The following is a 19,438-nucleotide window of genomic DNA, read 5'->3' as shown; positions in this document are numbered from 1 at the left end:
GGGATCTGTGGATGGCACTGTTTAGGGGAGGGGGATCTGTGGATGGCACTGTTTAGGGGAGGGGGATCTGTGGATGGCACTGTTTAGGGGAGGGGGATCTGTGGATGGCACTGTTTAGGGGAGGGGGATCTGTGGATGGCACTGTTTAGGGGAGGGGGATCTGTGGATGGCACTGTTTAGGGGAGGGGGATCTGTGGATGGCACTGTTTAGGGGAGGGGGATCTGTGGATGGCACTGTTTAGGGGAGGGGGATCTGTGGATGGCACTGTTTAGGGGAGGGGGATCTGTGGATGGCACTGTTTAGGGGAGGGGGATCTGTGGATGGCACTGTTTAGGGGAGGGGGATCTGTGGATGGCACTGTTCAAATTTCATGCACATTAAATGCAACAGCAGTATTTGCACTGTAAACCTCCTTTTTTATTTATATAAAGTGTGGGTGAACTTAAACTGTATGGCTATACTGTGGTTCCTGTAGGCTTTGCGTGTGTAAGGTGTGGAGGGCCCTCCATGTCTATTTTGCTTGGGGCCCCCAAATTCCTTCAAACGGCACTAGTCCTACACATACAACATGCTGCTAATTCTCCCAGCAGGCAGACATGTCACTCAGGGCAGCTCTTGTATTCACTCCCTTAGCAGAGCAGGGGGAGGGGCAGAGAGTGTTTTTATTGCATGTAAACAAAGGGCCAGAAAAGAACCAGGGAAATGAGGAAATATATATATTATTTTTTTTGCCTAAAACGTGCTTTGCTTAGTTATATATTGCTGCCCATCAGATTTTCAGTGCTATATAATTTTTTTTCATAACTCGGACAACCCCTTTAAGCATTGTGCATGCATAAACGGTACTGCTGGGATTGATACAGCCATTGGTTGTACCCATCTACAGACTATGGCCAGCCTTGGAGATATTCTACACAGGGAGCTAGGCTGACAGTCCAGAGCCAACATTTAACCTAACTGGCATCCGACAAAGTGACTTCTCCTTTAACCGCCTAACGCAGATCTGCGGTCCGGAGGCGGCAGCTCTGCGCAGAGTGACATATACGCGTCATCTCGCGAGAGCCGTGACTTCCTGTGAACGCGCGCACATAGGCGCGCGCGTTCACAGGAACGGAAGGTAAGAGACAGGATCTCCAGCCTGCCAGCGGCGATCGTTCGCTGGCAGGCTAGAGATGCGATTTTTTTAACCCCTAACAGGTATATTAGACGCTGTTTTGATAACAGCGTCTAATATACCTGCTACCTGGTCCTCTGGTGGTCCCTTTTGTTTGGATCGACCACCAGAGGACTCAGGCAGCTGTGTAAAGTACCACAAAACACCACTACACTACACCTCCCCCTGTCACTTATTAACCCCTTATGAACCCCTGATCACCCCATATAGACTCCCTGATCACCCCCCTGTCATTGATCACCCGCCTGTCAGGCTCCGTTCAGACGTCCGTATGATTTTTACGGATCCACGGATACATAGATCGGATCCGCAAAACACATGCCCCTCATTGAACTCGCCATGCCCCTCATTGAATACCTTGGGGTGTCTTCTTTCCAAAATGGGGTCACATGTGGGGTATTTATACTGCCCTGGCATTTTAGGGGCCCGAAAGTGTGAGAAGAAGTCTGGGATCCAAATGTCTAAAAATGCCCTCCTAAAAGGAATTTGGGCCGCTTTGCGCATCTAGGCTGCAAAAAAGTGTCACACATCGCCGTACTCAGGAGAAGTTGGGGAATGTGTTTTGGGGTGTCATTTTACATATACCCATGCTGGGTGAGAGAAATATCTTGGCAAAAGACAACTTTTCCCATTTTTTTTATACAAAGTTGGCATTTGACCAAGATATTTCTCTCACCCAGCATGGGTATATGTAAAATGACACCCCAAAACACATTCCCAACTTCTCCTGAGTACGGCGATACCAGATGTGTGACACTTTTTTGCAGCCTAGGTGGGCAAAGGGGCACACATTCCAAAGTGCACCTTTCGGATTTCACCGGTCATTTTTTACAGATTTTGATTGCAAACTACTTCTCAAGCATATGGGCCCCTAAAATGCCAGGGCAGTATAACTACCCCACAAGTGACCCCATTTTGGAAAGAAGACACCTCAGGGTATTCCGTGAGGGGCATGGCGAGTTCCTAGAATTTTTTATTTTTTGTCACAAGTTAGTGGAATATGAGACTTTGTAAGAAAAAAATAAAATAAAAAATAAATCATCATTTTCCGCTAACTCGCTAACTTGTGACAAAAAATAAAAAGTTCTATGAACTCACTATGCCCATCAGTGAATACCTTAGGGTGTCTACTTTCCGAAAGGGGGTCATTTGTGGGGTGTTTGTACTGTCTGGGCATTGTAGAACCTCAGGAAACATGACAGGTGCTCAGAAAGTCAGAGCTGTTTCAAAAAGCGGAAATTCACATTTTTGTACCATAGTTTGTAAACGCTATAACTTTTACCCAAACCATTTTTTTTTTTTTACCCAAACATTTTTTTTTTTATCAAAGACATGTAGAACAATAAATTTAGCGAAAAAATTATATATGGATGTCTTTTTTTTGCTAAATTTTACAACTTAAAGTGAAAAATGTCATTTTTTTAAAAAAAAATCGTTAAATTTCGATTAATAACAAAAAAAAAGTAAAAATGTCAGCAGCAATGAAATACCACCAAATGAAAGCTCTATTAATGAGAAGAAAAGGAGGTAAAATTAATTTGGGCGGTAAGTTGCCTGGTCATTAAGGGGGTTTTAGCTAGCGGGGTTGAAGTGGTTAAGGATCCTTTAAATCAAGGCTCTGTAACAGGCATCCTCAAACTGCAGCCCTCCAGCTGTTGCAAAACCACAACTCTCAGCATGCCCGAACAGCCTACAGGTATCAGCCTACAGCAGGGCATTGTGGGAGTTGTAGTTTTACAACAGCTGGAGGGCCGCAGTTTGAGGATGCCTGCTCTGTAAAATCTTGAGTGAAAGTGAAGCTGAATACATATTGTCCTGTCTCCCTCTCCCCTCCCCCATAAAGATGCAGCGGAGTCCATTAATATAAACCAGTTACCAATCTGGACATGAACATCTCCTTTTAGTGCTCCAGCGCCTTCACCAAAACATCTTCTGCCCTTTTCAGCAGCTAACAATTGTACGGCCTTAGTTCTGAGAGTTTTAATGCTGCCTCAAAGCGCAAAGAAGCCAGCTCAGCTCTGCTACATCGCCAATAACTGTGGAATGAGCTACAATTCAGAAGAGTTCAAGGAAATCAATTCACCAGAAGACATAGGCATTAATAAAGTTGGTTTACAGTTGGGTCATCAATAACAAGTGGGTGGGGGGGGGGGGGGCCCTAGGAGGTGACAAAGGCTACTTCTGTAGGTTTAATTGTATTATTTGTGGCCATATTTCTTCCAGGGGTCCGACTACAAAGTCCTAATGGCTGGATCAATACCACCACAACAATTCTTTATATCAAAGGTCTTTAATAGAAGGTGCTCAAAGAGTTAGAATAGTGGTGACCCCCCTGACCTTCTCAGAAATACATTGTCTCAAAAGGTTAACATTACACTGACCTGGAGTTACCCATTGACCTTGAATTGAGCCTAGCCACTGCAGCTGCTTTGGGCCTCAGAGGTTGAGGGGCCACAATCAGGTATAAGAACATGGTACCTTTGTAAAGGAAAAAATAAGTTTGTTCTGCTGGTTACCTGTGCTCCATTTCTCGTATGGAGAGGATGACCCCGGACGACGACGACCTCTGCTGTATGGAGGCCAGGAAAGTAAACTCGCTCTTATTCCTGAAGAACTGAATCACCTTTTCTCCGGTGTGCGGCGCCGCGTGGATCTCCCGCTCCACATCTGGAAACAAGAGACAAAATAAAGATTAAAGTGGCTGTACCACAAAAAAAAAATCTGCATTTTGTGATTACTTTTGTAATTGCATGTAATAAACATTTAGTATAGTCACTGAGTTATTCAATTAAACGTATTTATATAGCGCCACCTGCTGTTTGTTGTTTTCTTTATTTCTTGTACCCCTCTCTAGGGTGGTCACACGTGCTCAGTTAAAATTTTTAAATGTCACCAACCATATCTACTGTTAGAAGGCGTGGCAGTCACGGGAAAAGAGCTACCGCAGAAAGGACCCCACGGGAAAGGACCTCCCCCCCTCCCATGTGAGGTATAGAGCAGGATATTCATTGGATTTGCAATCTTATTGTCCTTCTTCTAAAATATGTAAAGTCATTACTGGCACAAGCTACACCATGTCGTGTCAGCTGGATTGCATTTTTTTTTTTTTTACTCCAGTCCAGCAAGGGTTAATCCTGTATCTGACGGTAGCATTCGATATGTGAAATTCTGCATAATCCCATAAAGAACTGACAGAGTGCAAGCTCAAAATCGCTATAAGACTGGAGGCGCCTTAGGTCGTATCAATGTCCTGCACAAAGTGCAATCTTCCAGCGTGTTGGCTACACCAACATCTGCAAAAGCAAATCAGAAAAGAAAGTTCCTTTTAACTAAAGGGCGCTGTGGCCAAAAAGTGTTGTGATGGGCACAAAGGAGAAAATTACATACATGCATAGGGCATGTAGGTGCATAAGCCCATTTTTATCTGTAGTTGGATATGTATCGGTCTTCCACGAATTTTTTATATCCTGTTCAAGCCTTGCAAATTGAAAAAAAATTAAATAAAAAAATTAAATAAAAAAACAAGATCAATTCTGTGCATAGTGTGCCCACTCCATCCTGCCAACCAGCAGCTCTATCCATACACCAACAGGTAAATGGCAGCCCCCTCCGCTCATCAATCAGCAATTAAACAATTAAAATCCACTTCATAATCCTCCTGCAACCTCTTCCTCCATTGTTGGAATCACAAATAATTTCAGATGTTCACTTTACTCAATTCATCAAGTGTCTGATAAGATACGGAGCCAAAAATGAAGGCAGCAGTCTTATGTAAGGATGAAATGCTGCAGTAGTATCAACCAGGACTGTTGGAGAACCAAGGACCTGATGCCAGAATTGTGCACATTGATAGTTAACCCCATTTTTGCCAATAAAGTCATGAATGGATAAGCCAAAGAACATATGGCATAATTTTGCCCTGCATGCAGCTCCGGATGAGACTGAAGTATAAATGTGTATAAGACATAAGTCAAGATCCGAGATTTGAAAGATGACACATTCTTACATTGGTGGAGCTGCTTTAAAGTCTGAGAGATGACCACAAGCGGTCCAAATCCACTTCCCGACGTTTTCTAAACTGCTCAACCCAGAGATATTCACAGACACGGCCGCAAAACAGAAGAGTCAGAAAAGAAGCGTCTACCAGAGTCTGACCGACTCCTTATATCAGTCGCTCTGAATGTCTCAAGCATCTTTTCTTTCTGCAATCTTAAATTACATAGTCCAGGACGGCTAATATTCAGCCTTGAAGCGCTGGTGCAATACTCAGATTCAGCACATCTATTACTGCAAGGAGAGAATATTCTTCCAGTATTCAGCTTTCAGAATGTTTATTCATGCCGTCTCTCATGGCGATGATCACAAAAACCTTTCAAAATGTTTTAGGCAGGCACAATTTACTGAGAATCAAACGCTTGTCGGAAAAGTTGAGATTTGATCAACTTCCTTTGTACTAAAGTTTCATGTCATCAACTTTCACTCCACCTTGTTCTAGAGCTCTCAACCTGACCTAGAGCTTGTTCTTAAAGGCTTAAAATTATTAAACATGATCGTAGTTACCTTCATTCATGATCAGATCCCTGATATTCAGCTTTAGCCTGCTCCTAGTTTTAGACTTTTCATGTGAACCTGTCCCTCCCAGTTACATATACTGGATCTGTGTGTCCAAGATGCTTCTGTCTTTCTCTGGCACTGTGTGGGTTTTCCTCCCCATCTACAGTCTGTGTGATCAGCTCTCCTTGGATGGTTCCCCCTCTCCACTCTCTGATCTGCCATTTACAACCTCCTCCCCCTCCCTATTTCTAATACAGAGAGAAGGAAGGTGAAGAGCAAAAAGAGCTGTCAGAAACAAGGGGAATGGCCTGGTAGACTTGTATCAGGGTCAGCAACACCAGCAGTTAAAGGGAGGACACACACTCTGCAGAAGCAAAACAGTAGGACACTAATAAAGACCACTTAGGACCTTGCTTCATTTCACATTTCAGAATCAAATGAATAATAAAAATAATAAAATTTAAAAACTATCAGTGTCTATAGCCTTTCACTAGGGTGTGAACTTGGTCTCCAGGCTGGCATTGCTCTGTTTGTTGGTAAGACTATAACACTTGTGGAGGGTGGAAGAGGTTCTTGGTACCCATAGGTGAACCAAGCTGAGACTGGACCAACTACAGTGATTCAAGGGTTGTAGAACAGGTGTATGATAGTAGGGTACCTACAAATGGTGTGTTGGGCCTGTTTAACTCCGTGTTTTAGCTTCAACGTTTTGTGCCAATTCATCTTTTGAGATGACTTTATAGCGGGTCAGAGTACAGTTTTCTTGCTATAGAGCAGGGATGGCCAACCTGAGGCTCTCCAGCTGTTGCAAAACTACAACTCCCAGCATGCCCATACTGCCTACAGCTATTAGCCTACAGCATGGCATGGTGGGAGTTGTAGTTTTACAGCAGCTGGAGAGCCGCAGGTTGTCCATCCCTGCTATAGAGCTCCAAGGCCCATAGAATTTAATTATACATTTCTGGATACCTGCTGTCACCATTGGGGGGGGGGGGGGGGGGGGGGGGGCGCTTGATGCATACAGTTTTATTAGAGAATTAAATTTAAATTTAGAAAGCTCCCCCTAGTGTGGTTACAGGCAGCAAGACTTTTCTTATTTCACTCTTTACCTATGGCATTTTCATGTACAAGTCACTAAAACAAAGTGCTAACTCTTTGAAGACATGTAATGACGTTAATGAGCAGTCTTATTGGACCTACAGTTTTTAGACAGAAAAATATGAAAATGATGTCCAAGGGAGAACAGTCACTCAAAAGTGAACTCCAAATAAGACATTGTTGATCTGGCAACAATGGCGACTTTTGAAACATTCCCGGTTGCTCTAAGTAAAGATAAAGAGTCTGCCCTATAACATACCAGCACAGGAGAAGCATGTTGGAGACAATGACACTGTTGCCTGAATTTTGGTTTTACAGCCTAACAACTGACATAAGAAAAGTAAAATAAAGTGTAAAAAAATAAATAACATATCTATAGATATAGATATATATAGATATAGAACAAAAATAGAAAAAGAAAATGTTAAATAAATTCTAAAAATTCCATTCTTTTTTCTGTTAATAGTCCAAAAATAGAATAATGATAATTCTATGCAATAAAAACCATGATCGCATTTTGAAGACAAAAGAGGTCATTTATCAATTTGGTGTAAAGAAGAACTGACATAGTTGCCTATAGCAACCAATCAGATTCCTCCTTTCATTTTCCAAAGGAGCTGTCAAAAATGAAAGGTGGAATATATGTTTGGTTGCTATGGACAACTAATCCAGTTCTACTTTACACCTATGGATAAATGACCCCAAAATTCCTTTGGCTTTCCTTGCGTCGTATGGTGCGCACACCCCCTTATTTCTTGCACTCGCGTACAGTCTATGCCCCTCTGCATTATCTCGCCATCCTACGTGAACCAGCAGACAGTCACGCCGTTCAGATCCATATTAATATTCTGCAAGTCAGCATAACACGACCAATACCCAGCGCTCCACACAGCAGAACCAGAAGCTAAATAAAGATTATTCCGTTTTTTCTTCTATTTCTAAATATTTCATTTTGTGTAAACCCGAAATCAAAAGGACGAAGGAGAAAAAAAATTCTAAATGTAAATTAAATGTCACTGGTGTAATTAGGCTGTTGGCGCACATGAAATGCACATTAAATGTCATAAGCAAACTGCCATACATTATTCAATCTCAATTAGGTGCCATCTAGTTCTACAGCAGTGCTCACTGAATATTGAAATGAGGCACCGCAGACGCTTCACCTGCGCCTCATTCCCCACAGGCTGTATGGTCAGATCAGTATGGCCTACATTCATCAACAGAAACCATTTAATGGCCTCCTGTTCACCCCTTATCGGTACACAGATCAATGTGCCCCCATCTGACCAGCGATCGAATGGTGTTCATGCTAAAGAGAGGCATGTAACGAATGGCCGCCCATTTGCAGCAGCTTCAGGCTAAAAAGAGGCGTTTGTTGGACGTTTCAGCTACTATGTCCATCAGCTGATCACCAGGGGGTCCTGACTTAGAGAAGAGGCTTCCCAAATAGAACAACCCTTTAAATGGTAAAATTCTTACTGCCAGGACTCTCCACCAGGAGGCGCTCACTGAATACAGATTTATACAACACAGGAGTCGTCCAGCCCCATTTCATTTTTATATATATGTATAGTAATATTTGGGAACATTAATACTCCATCAATCCCCTGGTACTCTGCCAGTCTAGGTTCACCTTGCCCCCAGCAATGTATTGGTGGTATTTCAGTACCAATGAGGTCACTGCTGCATCAAGTGACTGGCTTCCGTGGTCACATGTGCTGACGCTCCTGTGGAGGACCAGGGAAGCATAAGCATGGGAACAGCGGGGAAATGGTTAAGTATTAGCCATTTTGTTATTTTAGATTTTGGCAACTGTTTGCAAAAAGAAAAAATAAATAAATATAAACAGGTTGTCAAACCCCATATGTCTGTCGAAGGTACATCCCTTAAGGAATTTACGGCTTTGCAACGGGAGTTTAGCTTGCCTAAAGCTCTTTTCTATGTTTATTTGCAAGTAAGACATGCCATACAAGTGCAGGAGCGGCGGGAGAAGCGGTTACCTGCCCAGAAACAGCTGATTGTAGACCTCACGGCTACTGGGGGGGCGGTTCTGGGGGAGTGATATCGCTGCATTATCTGAGCCTAATGGAAGCTTTACATAGAAAGAATCCATTGCACCTGTTTGAAAAATGGGAAAAAGTGCTTACTGACTTCCCTGATGTAGCGGTAAGTGAGGCTCATCGGGTCTCACAATTGCTGCTGCTTCATAGAGCATATAGAACCCCGAAAATGCTGCATAAAATAGGGCTTCGTGCCGACGATAAATGTCCTAGATGAGGGGTTGCGTCCGCTGACCTCATACACTTAATGTGGAACTGTCCGCGATTGCGCAGATATTGGCAGGATCAGGGCCGGCCTTTGGGGTGTGCGGGCTGTGCGGCCGCACAGGGCGCCATAGCAACAGGGGCGCTGGGCGGCCGACAGCCCGCAATGTAATATGGGCAGGCGAGGCGGCACTTATGTTTTCCCACGGGGCGGCCCCCCCCCGGCGCCCGTTGCGGTTTAAAAAAAAAAAAGTTGCTTATATAAGTTGGGGGCGGCTGGCGGCGCCCCTCATTCTGCGCCGCCTGAGTGGCTGAGGCTGAGCGCTTGCCGCTCTAAAGAATCCTGCGCCTGTTAATGTAGCGTGGCCGAGCTCTGTTAGGTCCGCGGTACAGGAGCTTTTGTTTCCTGTACCCGGCCGGACTGACAGGAAGTGCTCACTTAGTGTGCACTTCCTGTCAGTCCGGCCGGGTACAGGAAACAAATGCTCCTGTACCGCGGATCGAACAGAGCTCGGCCACGCTACACTAGAGGTGGAGGTGGGAGTAGAAAGAGAGTGACAAGGGGGAAGGGGGGAGGGGGGAGGGGGGAGGGGGGAGGAAAGAAAGAGAGTGACTAGGGGGGAGGGGGGAGGAAAGAAAGAGAGTGACAAGGGGGAAGGGGGAGGGGGGAGGAAAGAAAGAGAGTGACAAGGGGGAAGGGGGGAGGGGGGAGGAAAGAAAGAGAGTGACAAGGGGGAAGGGGGGAGGGGGGAGGAAAGAAAGAGTGACAAGGGGGAAGGGGGGAGGGGGGGAAGGGGGGAGGAAAGAAAGAGAGTGACAAGGGGGAAGGGGGGAGGAAAGAAGAGAGTGACAAGGGGGAAGGGGGGAGGAAAGAAAGAGAGTGACTAGGGGGTGAGGGGGGAGGAAGAAAGAGAGTGACAAGGGGGAAGGGGGGGAGGGGGGAGGAAAGAAAGAGAGTGACTAGGGGGGAGGGGGGAGGAAAGAAAGAGAGTGACAAGGGGGAAGGGGGGAGGAAAGAAAGAGAGTGACAAGGGGGAAGGGGGGAGGAAAGAAAGAGAGTGACAAGGGGGAAGGGGGGAGGAAAGAAAGAGAGTGACAAGGGGGGAGGGGGGAGGAAAGAAAGAGAGTGACAAGGGGGAAGGGGGGAGGAAAGAAAGAGAGTGACAAGGGGGGGAGGGGGGAGGAAAGAAAGAGAGTGACAAGGGGGAAGGGGGGAGGGGGGAGAAAAGAAGAGTGACAAGGGGGAAGGGGGGAGGGGGGAGGGGGGAGGAAAGAAAGAGAGTGACTAGGGGGGAGGGGGGAGGAAAGAAAGAGAGTGACTAGGGGGGAGGGGGGAGGGGGGAGGAAAGAAGAGAGTGACAAGGGGGAAGGGGGGAGGGGGGAGGAAAGAGAGAGAGTGACAAGGGGGAAGGGGGGAGGGGGGAGGAAAGAAGAGAGTGACAAGGGGGAAGGGGGGAGGAAAGAAAGAGAGTGACAAGGGGGAGGGGGGAGGAAAGAAAGAGAGTGACAAGGGGGAAGGGGGGAGGAAAGAAAGAGAGTGACAAGGGGGGAGGGGGGAGGAAAGAAGAGAGTGACAAGGGGGAAGGGGGGGGAGGGGGGAGAAAAGAAAGAGTGACAAGGGGGAAGGGGGGAGGGGGGAGGGGGAGGAAAGAAAGAGAGTGACAAGGGGGAAGGGGGGAGGAAGAAAGAGAGTGACAAGGGGGGAGGGGGAGAGGAAAGAAAGAGAGTGACAAGGGGGAAGGGGGGAGGAAAGAAAGAGAGTGACAAGGGGGGAGGGGGAGGAAAGAAAGAGAGTGACAAGGGGGAAGGGGGGAGGGGGGAGAAAAGAAAGAGTGACAAGGGGGAAGGGGGGAGGGGGGAGGGGGGAGGAAAGAAGAGAGTGATAGGGGGGAGGGGGGAGGAAAGAAAGAGTGACAAAGGGGGTAAGGGGGGAGGGGGGAGGGAAAGACGAAAGAGAGTGACAAGGGGGAAGGGGGTGAGGGGGAGGAAAGAAAGAGCGTGACAAGGGGGGAGGGGGGAGGAAAGAAAGAGTAGTGACAAGGGGGGAGGAATAATGAGAGTGATGGGGGGGGAATAATGAGCGTGATGGGGGGGGGGAATAATGAGCGTGATGGGGGGGGGGGAAATCATGAGCGTGATGGGGGGGGGAAATATGAGCGTGATGGGGGGGGGAAATAATGAGCGTGATGGGGGGGGGAATAATGAGCGTGATGGGGGGGGGAAATAATGAGCGTGATGGGGGGGGGGAAATAATGAGAGTGATGGGGGGGGGGAAATAATGAGAGTGATGGGGGGGGGGGAAATAATGAGAGTGATGGGGGGGGGGAATAATGAGAGTGATGGGGGGGGAAATAATGAGAGTGATGGGGGGGGGGAATAATGAGCGTGACAAGGGAGGGCGGGGTGGAATAATGAGAGTGACAAGGGAGAGGGGGGGGGAATAATGAGAGTGACAAGGGAGAGGGGGGGGGAATAATGAGAGTGACAAGGGAGAGGGGGGGAATAATGAGAGTGACAAGGGAGAGGGGGGATAATGAGAGTGACAAGGGAAGGGGGGGGGGGGAAGAGAGTGACAATGGAGTCCCCAGAGCCAGACTGCAGCCAGAGTCCAGATCATCTTATTGTCCTGGTGGTAAGTAGACAATGCAATATGTTTATTATTTAATTGTTTAGTTATTAATACTACATTGGAAACAAATTTTCTCAGCTGGACACCGGCCGACACTGCGCATGCGCTGGGAGCCTCACCAGCGGTTAGGGTAGGGAAAAAGCACTGGCCCGTACGTAATTTTTCCCTTCCCTAACCGCTGGTGAGGCTCCCAGTGCATGCGCAGTGTCGGCCGGTGTTCAGCTGAGAACATCCATCCGATCACTGCGCCTGCGCATTGGCCCATAGTTTTTCCCTACCCTAACCGCCGGCGAGGCTCCTGGCGCATGCGCACTCTGCTGTGAAATTTCCCTAACCTGTCGTTGTGCGCCTGCGCGGCGCTGCACACCTCCTCACGTCATGTCCGGTGCGACCGGAAGTGACGAGGGTAGGGAAATCTCACGAACTAGGGAAGTATAACATTACACCGGCCTTTGGGGTGTGAGGGCTGGTAACTACTTGGTTGGATAGTCAGCCAGCCTATGCCATGATGCCAGCAACAAGCAGTGTTTTTTTTTTTTTTTTTGGGGGGGGGGGGGGGGGGCGGCGCCACAAGGTTCTCGCACAGGGCGCCTGAACACCTAAGTCCGGCCCTGGGCAGGATGTGGCTGACCTCATTGAGAAGGTTTATGGGGTCACGGTTGAATGTTCACCTTTATTATGTGTATTGGGATATGCTGGTGGATTCTCGGGGCTAAAAGGAGGTTAAGTTGGCAATTCAGCGTATTCTATATCAGGCCAGGAAGCGGATAGCGTCCCGATGGATTGCTTCAGATCCACCGGAGTTGCAGGAGGTAGTGGAGGCGATTCACACTTTGGTCCAACTTGAGAGTTATGTGTATCAGAAGAGGGGAAATAACAAAAAGTTCAACAAAATTTGATATGCGTGGATTGACCATTTCCATTTGGTTGTTTAGGGGAGGGATGTGAAGGTAGAGTAAGAGGAGATTGTTATAGGTAGCACGTACTCTGGATCTAGTCTGGTAAATGTATGAAGCGTGCATGAGCAGGAATGCCTGCAGTATGAGTGTGGGTTGGATCGTATCCTGGACTTTTGCTGCACGATGTTTCCAAGATGGACTGCACCTAGACTTCGGGGATGGGGGAAGGGGGGAGGGGGGAAGGGGGGAGGGGGGTTGGGGAGGGGTTTCTCTGTAATGTTCTAGATGTTTGTGATGAAAAACATAAAAACACGAGAGCGTATAATGGCGAGAGAGGAGGCGCTTATAGGGTAGGGGCTCATGCACATGAACGTATTTTCTTTCCGTGTCTGTTCTGTTTTTTTTTTGCGGACCGTATGCGGAACAATTCATTTCAATGGGTCCACAAAGAAAATAGAAGTTACTCCGTGTGCATTCCGTTTCGCAAAGAAATAGAACATGTTATATTATTGTCCGCATTGTAGACAAGGATAGTACTGTTCTGAGGCCAACTTTTCCGTTCCGCAAAATATGGAATGCAAGCAGATGTCATCCGTATTTTTCGCAGATCAGTTTTTTTGCGGACCACAAAATACATACGTTCGTGTGCATGAGGCATCGCAATCCCTGAAGGGATGTATGTGCGCTCACCTATATTGGGGTGGTGAGTGCATTAGAGATATAAGGTTCGTAGGTGGAGATGATGAGGTCTCTGCAGCCAATGCCAACGCGTTTGGATGGAATCCTCAAGGGCAAAGTCGCCAAACCGCCAGAGGAATATCACAAGAACAGAGGGGTGACGGGTTCCACCCAACTGGTTGAGACAGGCGCAAGAGACGACCAGCAGATGAATAGAATGAGTTTTATTGATGGGCAATTTTCAAAAACAGACAATGCGTTTCAGGGAACCAGAACCCCTTTATCGAGCCTTTTTCGAGCTGTACTGCCTCCCACCATGCTGTGTAGTGTGCACAGAAGCCATTACCTCCAGTCACCTCGTAATAAGGAACAGTACAAATATCGCTGAGTGCTATACTAGCGCCAACCATATCCACTTATTGAAAAGGACTTAATAAAGGGGTCCTAGAATCCCGAAACACATTGTTTTTGAAAATTACCCACCAATAAAGCTCCTTCTGTTCATCTGCTGGGCGTCTCCTGTTCCTGCCTCAACCAGTTGAGTTGGGTTGAACACAAAGGGAACACCTCCCCTACAGTCCCCACTAGAGGGAGCTCAGGAGCTTACTGCATTGAACTCAATGAGAAGACAGTATGCAGCGAGTTCCCCCTAGTGGTGGCTGAGGCAGGCAGAATTTTAACATGCAATTCTGTGTCTACACATGAGATTTATATTTTTTCCAGAATTTGGATTTTCCTTAAAAGGGGTTTTCCCATCTGAATTTATGGCATATTGGTAGGATATGCCATAAATGTCCAACAGGGTCTCACCCCTGGGACGCGCTCCTATCTCAAGAATGGTGCCCTGATATGAATGAAGAGAATGGCTTTCTCCGTTTATTGCTATTGGACTGCTAAAAACAGCCAAGCTTCATAACCGTAAATGAAGGGGTGGAGGCTCAGTGTGTGGTGCTATGGGAGCATGCGCAGTGAATGGGGAGGATGCCACGCATGTGTGGTATGCTCTTCATTCACAGCAGGAACCATTCATGAGAAAGGAGCAGATCCCAGAGGCAGGACCTGCACCTATCAGACATTTACGGCATATCCCATTCATAATCCATGTGTCCCTGAGGAATAGCACTTTATCTTTCAAGGTTTATTTTAGGGAGACGAGCACTGTTGAGAAGGTTTTGCTTCCTCTGACAACTCTGTGGAAAACCTTCTTCTGCCTCCATGGATCTGACAATCCTCTGGGAGATGACAAATCAAACAAATATAAAATATCAAGCCTCGGAATAAGATGTAGTATGCAGCAAGCAGGCGAGGAAACGTCTTTTATCCCCTCATCTAATCACAGCAACTGTGAGGGGGTTTGTGCAAATTCTTTAGAATCTCTTGAATGAAGCATTATTCTGGGATTATGGATGAATTTGTAAGTCCCATGACACTTTGCGATAAAACATGATGCACGCAGGAAATACATGACGCGACTCAGTCTGCAATAATGGGCACATTGTTATCCAGTGCAGATAACGGCAATATGCACTATGTGCTGTAACACATACCAGATACTCAAGCTAACTGAGGCTAGATGCACATAGCAGAGCCGAGTGTGCGGAGCCTGTACCGGGACATAAGGAATCCCAGCACCTCTGGCCAGTGACGTCATGGTCACTCCATGTACCTCCATATGGATCCATATTACAGAAGTGTTCTCCCTGGTGCCTTATGGATATATAGCAGGCATGCCTAACCGGCAGATCTCCAGCTGTTGTAAAACTACAACTCCTACAATGCCCTGCTGTAAGCCAATAGCTGCTGGCAGTCTGGGCATGATGGGAGTTGTAGTTTTGCAACAGCTGGAGAGCCTCAGGTTGGCCATCCCTGATATATAGTATGTGCTATAGACTGCCATGGATGCCTTATTACTTTGTGCAGACCATGATACGACCATGTGCAGGAGGCCTCATAGAATAGGGATATGAATGCATGACATAAGTCAGTACTGCCTACCAATCAGTCTGTGTGACAACCCTAGTCTGAGCTGCAATGGTAATCATACCGGTTGTCACTGCTTTCATAGCAGCCAATATAACCCGGGAGCTGCTAAATAATTAAAGGTGACCCTCAGGTTAACCAAGGGGCAAGGAAGATTGCAACAGCAGGTGGTAGCCCCCCTCCCAATGTCTATAATTGCATATATAATTGTCTATAGTTACAATATAGGGCTGTTATAATGGGCTCACACTAATAGCTGCCCTTTGTATATGTAGAGGGGTCCCGTGTGCTCAGCGCATGGAAAAAGTTTTCAGATGAGAAAAGACAAAGTATATAACAAGCGCTTGATGCAGACAATTTACTGTAAAAATCAATGACCACAACAAAATCACTGCAAGACTTACTGACCGCCCTGGCAGAAAAATTATCGATTTTGTGAAGAGGTTTTTATGCTTCAAAAGTTTAGTGTAAATTCTGCATAAAAGCATCTAAGCGTTACAGGGTACTAGTGCTGTAGAAGCGCTGCGCCCCCCATCATCATAAAAGTAACTGAAATGCAAAATACAGTGGACACCATGCTACTGATTGTGCATCATTATATGTGGGCCATAGTATCTAATACGTGTGATACAGTCTCAGGGAAGCGCTACATTAACCTGCTAAATCCGTGCAGCAAGCTGTCAAACCCACTCAGCATTACACTGTGGATACACTCACCCTAAACTCGTGCTCTTTCATGGGGGAAGAGAATGGGGCCCATAAATACAACAGGGGCTGCCTTCATAATATTAGAAAGGGGAACCAATTACATCAGCATGGCCAGTATCTATAGAACATATGCTGATGGGACCATATAGCAGCAGCGACATCATGTCCTTTTGCACTTCTCTATATACAAAGAGAAGAACATAATCCACCATTACATCGACCCGTCAACTGGAGTTCTGACTACATAACCGAAAGAGTAAGCGTCATCTGACAGTAACACAACATCAGCTGGGAAGCCCGCTTCAGCAAAAGCAACCAGAGACACAAGGCGTCCCGTTTCAGGTGAGCTTCTCTGAAGGGTTACAGCTTTTACACAGATTAGGCTACATGCACACGACCATTCCATTTTTTGCGGTCCGCAAATTGCAGATCCGCAAAAAAAACGGAAGCTGCCCGTGTGCCTTCCGCAATTTGCAGAACGGAACGGGCGGAGCATTGTAGAAATGCCTATTCTTGTCCGCAAAAGGGACAAGAATAGGAAATTTTTTATTTTTTTTTGTGGAGCCACGGAAAGGAGCAACGGATGCGGACGGCACACTGAGTGCTGTCCGCATCTTTTGAGGCCCCATTGAAGTGAATGGGTCCGCATCCGAGCCGCAAAAACTGTGGCTTGACTGTGGACCAAAACAACGGTCGTGTGCATGAGGCCCTATACAGTGAAATGTTGCCAGGACATGCGCAGTGTACATCCTGTTTATCAGTCATCATTCCGGACCGACCAATTCCCAGATCCGCAATCAATCAGAATCCCAAAACATGCAGACAAAGCCTCACTTCCTTGTGCAAATCTTCAGTGCATTCGAAGGTCATGCTGGAGTCCAAATAATTAGAAACTACATCTTCACACTTTAGGTAGTCCAAGTCTCCTCTATGGTCTATGTATGGGTGGTGGAGCCCAGTAGCCTCATCATATGATGATACATATGCTGATGGAGACCTATCCTATGATGCTGTTGGAACCTACCCTCTATATATAGAGGCAACTTCTGCTGCATGTGTGGGCCCTGGAAAAACACATAGAAGTGGCCCCATGTCGAAGGCGAGTCCATATTGACAGAAGGCAGGGCAACACAAGTAGGCAGGGACTACAGAAGTAGATGTAGTGCAATATAAAATACCGCCTCAGCAAAAGCAAATACCACAGTGCAGCATAAAATGCTGCCCAATCACTGAGGACAGTGATACAGTTGTATTTAGGAGGGCACCCACGGCGACTGGCAGTACCTAATGCTTCTAGCATTAATTAAATGTACCTAGCCAACGGCAGTAAGGGGTCTCAGGCGCCTCCCCTGGGCATCAGCCCACCGGCAAATTCCCCTGTAGGGTCTATGGCCAATCCGGCCCTCGTAGACTACCTCCATGGCCCCCCTTCTGATGTGGCCCCACACATGCAGCAGAAGTTGCCTCTATATATAGAGGGTAGGTTCCAACAGCATCATAGGATATGTCTATGGCATAGGTCTCCATCAGCATATGTATCATGGAGGCAGCCCATGCAGCTACTGGGCCCCAACCATACATATATCATGGAGGAAACTCGGACTCCCTCCACAGTACATGTATGGACGGGGTCCCATAGATGGAGCAGAAGTTGCTTCTATAGTCTATGGATGGGGCCCTGTAGCTTTCCTCATGGTACATGGAGCTGCCATTACAGCACCCGCACATCCTTCCCTGCAGACGTTACATTACATACTCCATCACTTGAACGGTACAGAATGATAATAATCACAGGGTGGGGGAAGGGAGAGGTTTCGCCAAATGCTTTGTGGCATCCTGTTATTTTCTATCACTGTAATCACTAATCATCACCTCTCCTGTGGAAGGAAACAGAATGAATTTGAATCTCTGATGGATCTTTATGACAGATGCGATGTTACCGTGTTGTATCCCCATGTTAAAATTAGCAAGATTACTCATTATCATCTTCAATGATGACATCATCAGCCGAGCGAAGGAGTCCGGGAGCCAATTAGCAATCCCGACCTGAACTCCGAGCAGAGCCGTCTGACCCACTTAGTACCAGGGGACCGGAGTAATTGGAACAAGAAGTGCATCCAACTTCCAGCAGTTACAAATTATCAACTTTTTTTTGTGCTACTTTGTCACCGTTATATTCGCATACGGTTGTTGTGTTTCCATTAAGCAGTTTACGATAATGACTCATCCACCAAGAGGAGAAGTGAAATTTACTGCACAATTAAGGGTTTTATTAAGCAGATACTTCAACAGCTAAAATAAATTCTTATCAGCAAGGAGCCATGATGAGGTCCTCCACCATGAGACAGCTAGAAGATTCTTATGGGATAAGACAAGTCCTAACTGCAGCAAAGCATCGTGTTCATCTATCAAAAACCAAAGTGATATCAGCCCTAAAATCTTCAACTATAACCCTAACCCCCTAATACTAATCCTAAAACTAACACTAATCTCCTAGAAGAACGCTAAACTCAACCTTCTAAATCTCCTAAACCAGGGATGCCCAACCTGCAGCCCTCCAGCTTTTGCAAAACTACAACTCCCAGCATGCCCAGACCGCCTACAGCTATCAGCCTACAGCAGCGAATGGTGGGAGTTGTAGTTTTACAACAGCTGGAGGGCCGCAGGTTGAGCATCCCTGTCCTAAACCAACCTCCTAACCCAGTGGTAATCCCTACTGTATCCCAAAATCCAACTGTAACCCTAAACGCAAACCCACTACTAAACCCAGCATTAACCTCAACCACATAACCCAAACATTACCCCATCCTAACAGTAACCCAAACCCCCCAACACTACTCATAAAACCCAGCACTACCCTCAACCTCCTAACCCAAACATTACCCCAATTCCAACAGTAACCCAAACCCTCAATACCACTCCCAAACCCAGCACGAACCTTAACCTCCTAACCAAAACATTACCCCAATCCCAACAGTAACCCAAACCCCCAACACTACTCCTAAACCCAGCACTAACCTCAACCTCCTAACCCAAACATTACCCCAATCCCAACAGTAACCGACACCCCAACACCACTACTAAACCCAGCACTAACCTCAACCTCCTAACCCAAACATTACCCCAATCCCAACAGTAACCCAAACCCCCAATACCACTCCCAAACCCAGCACTAACCTTAACCTCCTAACCCAAACATTACCCCAATCCCAACAGTAACCCAAACCCCCAACACCACTCCTAAACCCAGCACTATCCCTCAATCTCCTGGTATAAATTTAAGACCCTAATACTCCAACTCCCAAACCCTGAACTTAACACTAACCCCTCAGTATAACATTAACACCAACTGTAAGCCCGTAACACCCCCACTTCCTAAAACTAACCTTAACACCCCAAACTCCTATTACTAACATCAATCCTAAGCATGATACCCCCTAACACCAAGCCCTT

The 19,438-nt window shown here is 46.6% G+C and overlaps 1 protein-coding gene across 3 annotated transcripts in view; it reads right to left on the bottom strand.

Annotated features, from left to right (window-relative positions):
- NELL1 (neural EGFL like 1) overlaps positions 1–19,438 on the bottom strand; it is an 843,611-nt gene that overhangs the window by 694,177 nt on the left and 129,996 nt on the right. For all 3 annotated transcript variants that reach the window (XM_044270977.1, XM_044270974.1, XM_044270976.1), the window contains exon 3: positions 3,692–3,842. In XM_044270977.1, coding sequence (XP_044126912.1) covers positions 3,692–3,842 — 151 coding nt within the window. The remainder of the gene's footprint in view (positions 1–3,691; positions 3,843–19,438) is intronic.

This window comes from Bufo gargarizans, chromosome 10 (genome assembly GCF_014858855.1).
Source record: "Bufo gargarizans isolate SCDJY-AF-19 chromosome 10, ASM1485885v1, whole genome shotgun sequence".
NCBI classification, from domain to species: domain Eukaryota; kingdom Metazoa; phylum Chordata; class Amphibia; order Anura; family Bufonidae; genus Bufo; species Bufo gargarizans.
The sequence above is the reverse complement of the archived record's forward strand: the minus strand, read 5'-3'. Positions and strand labels throughout refer to the sequence as shown.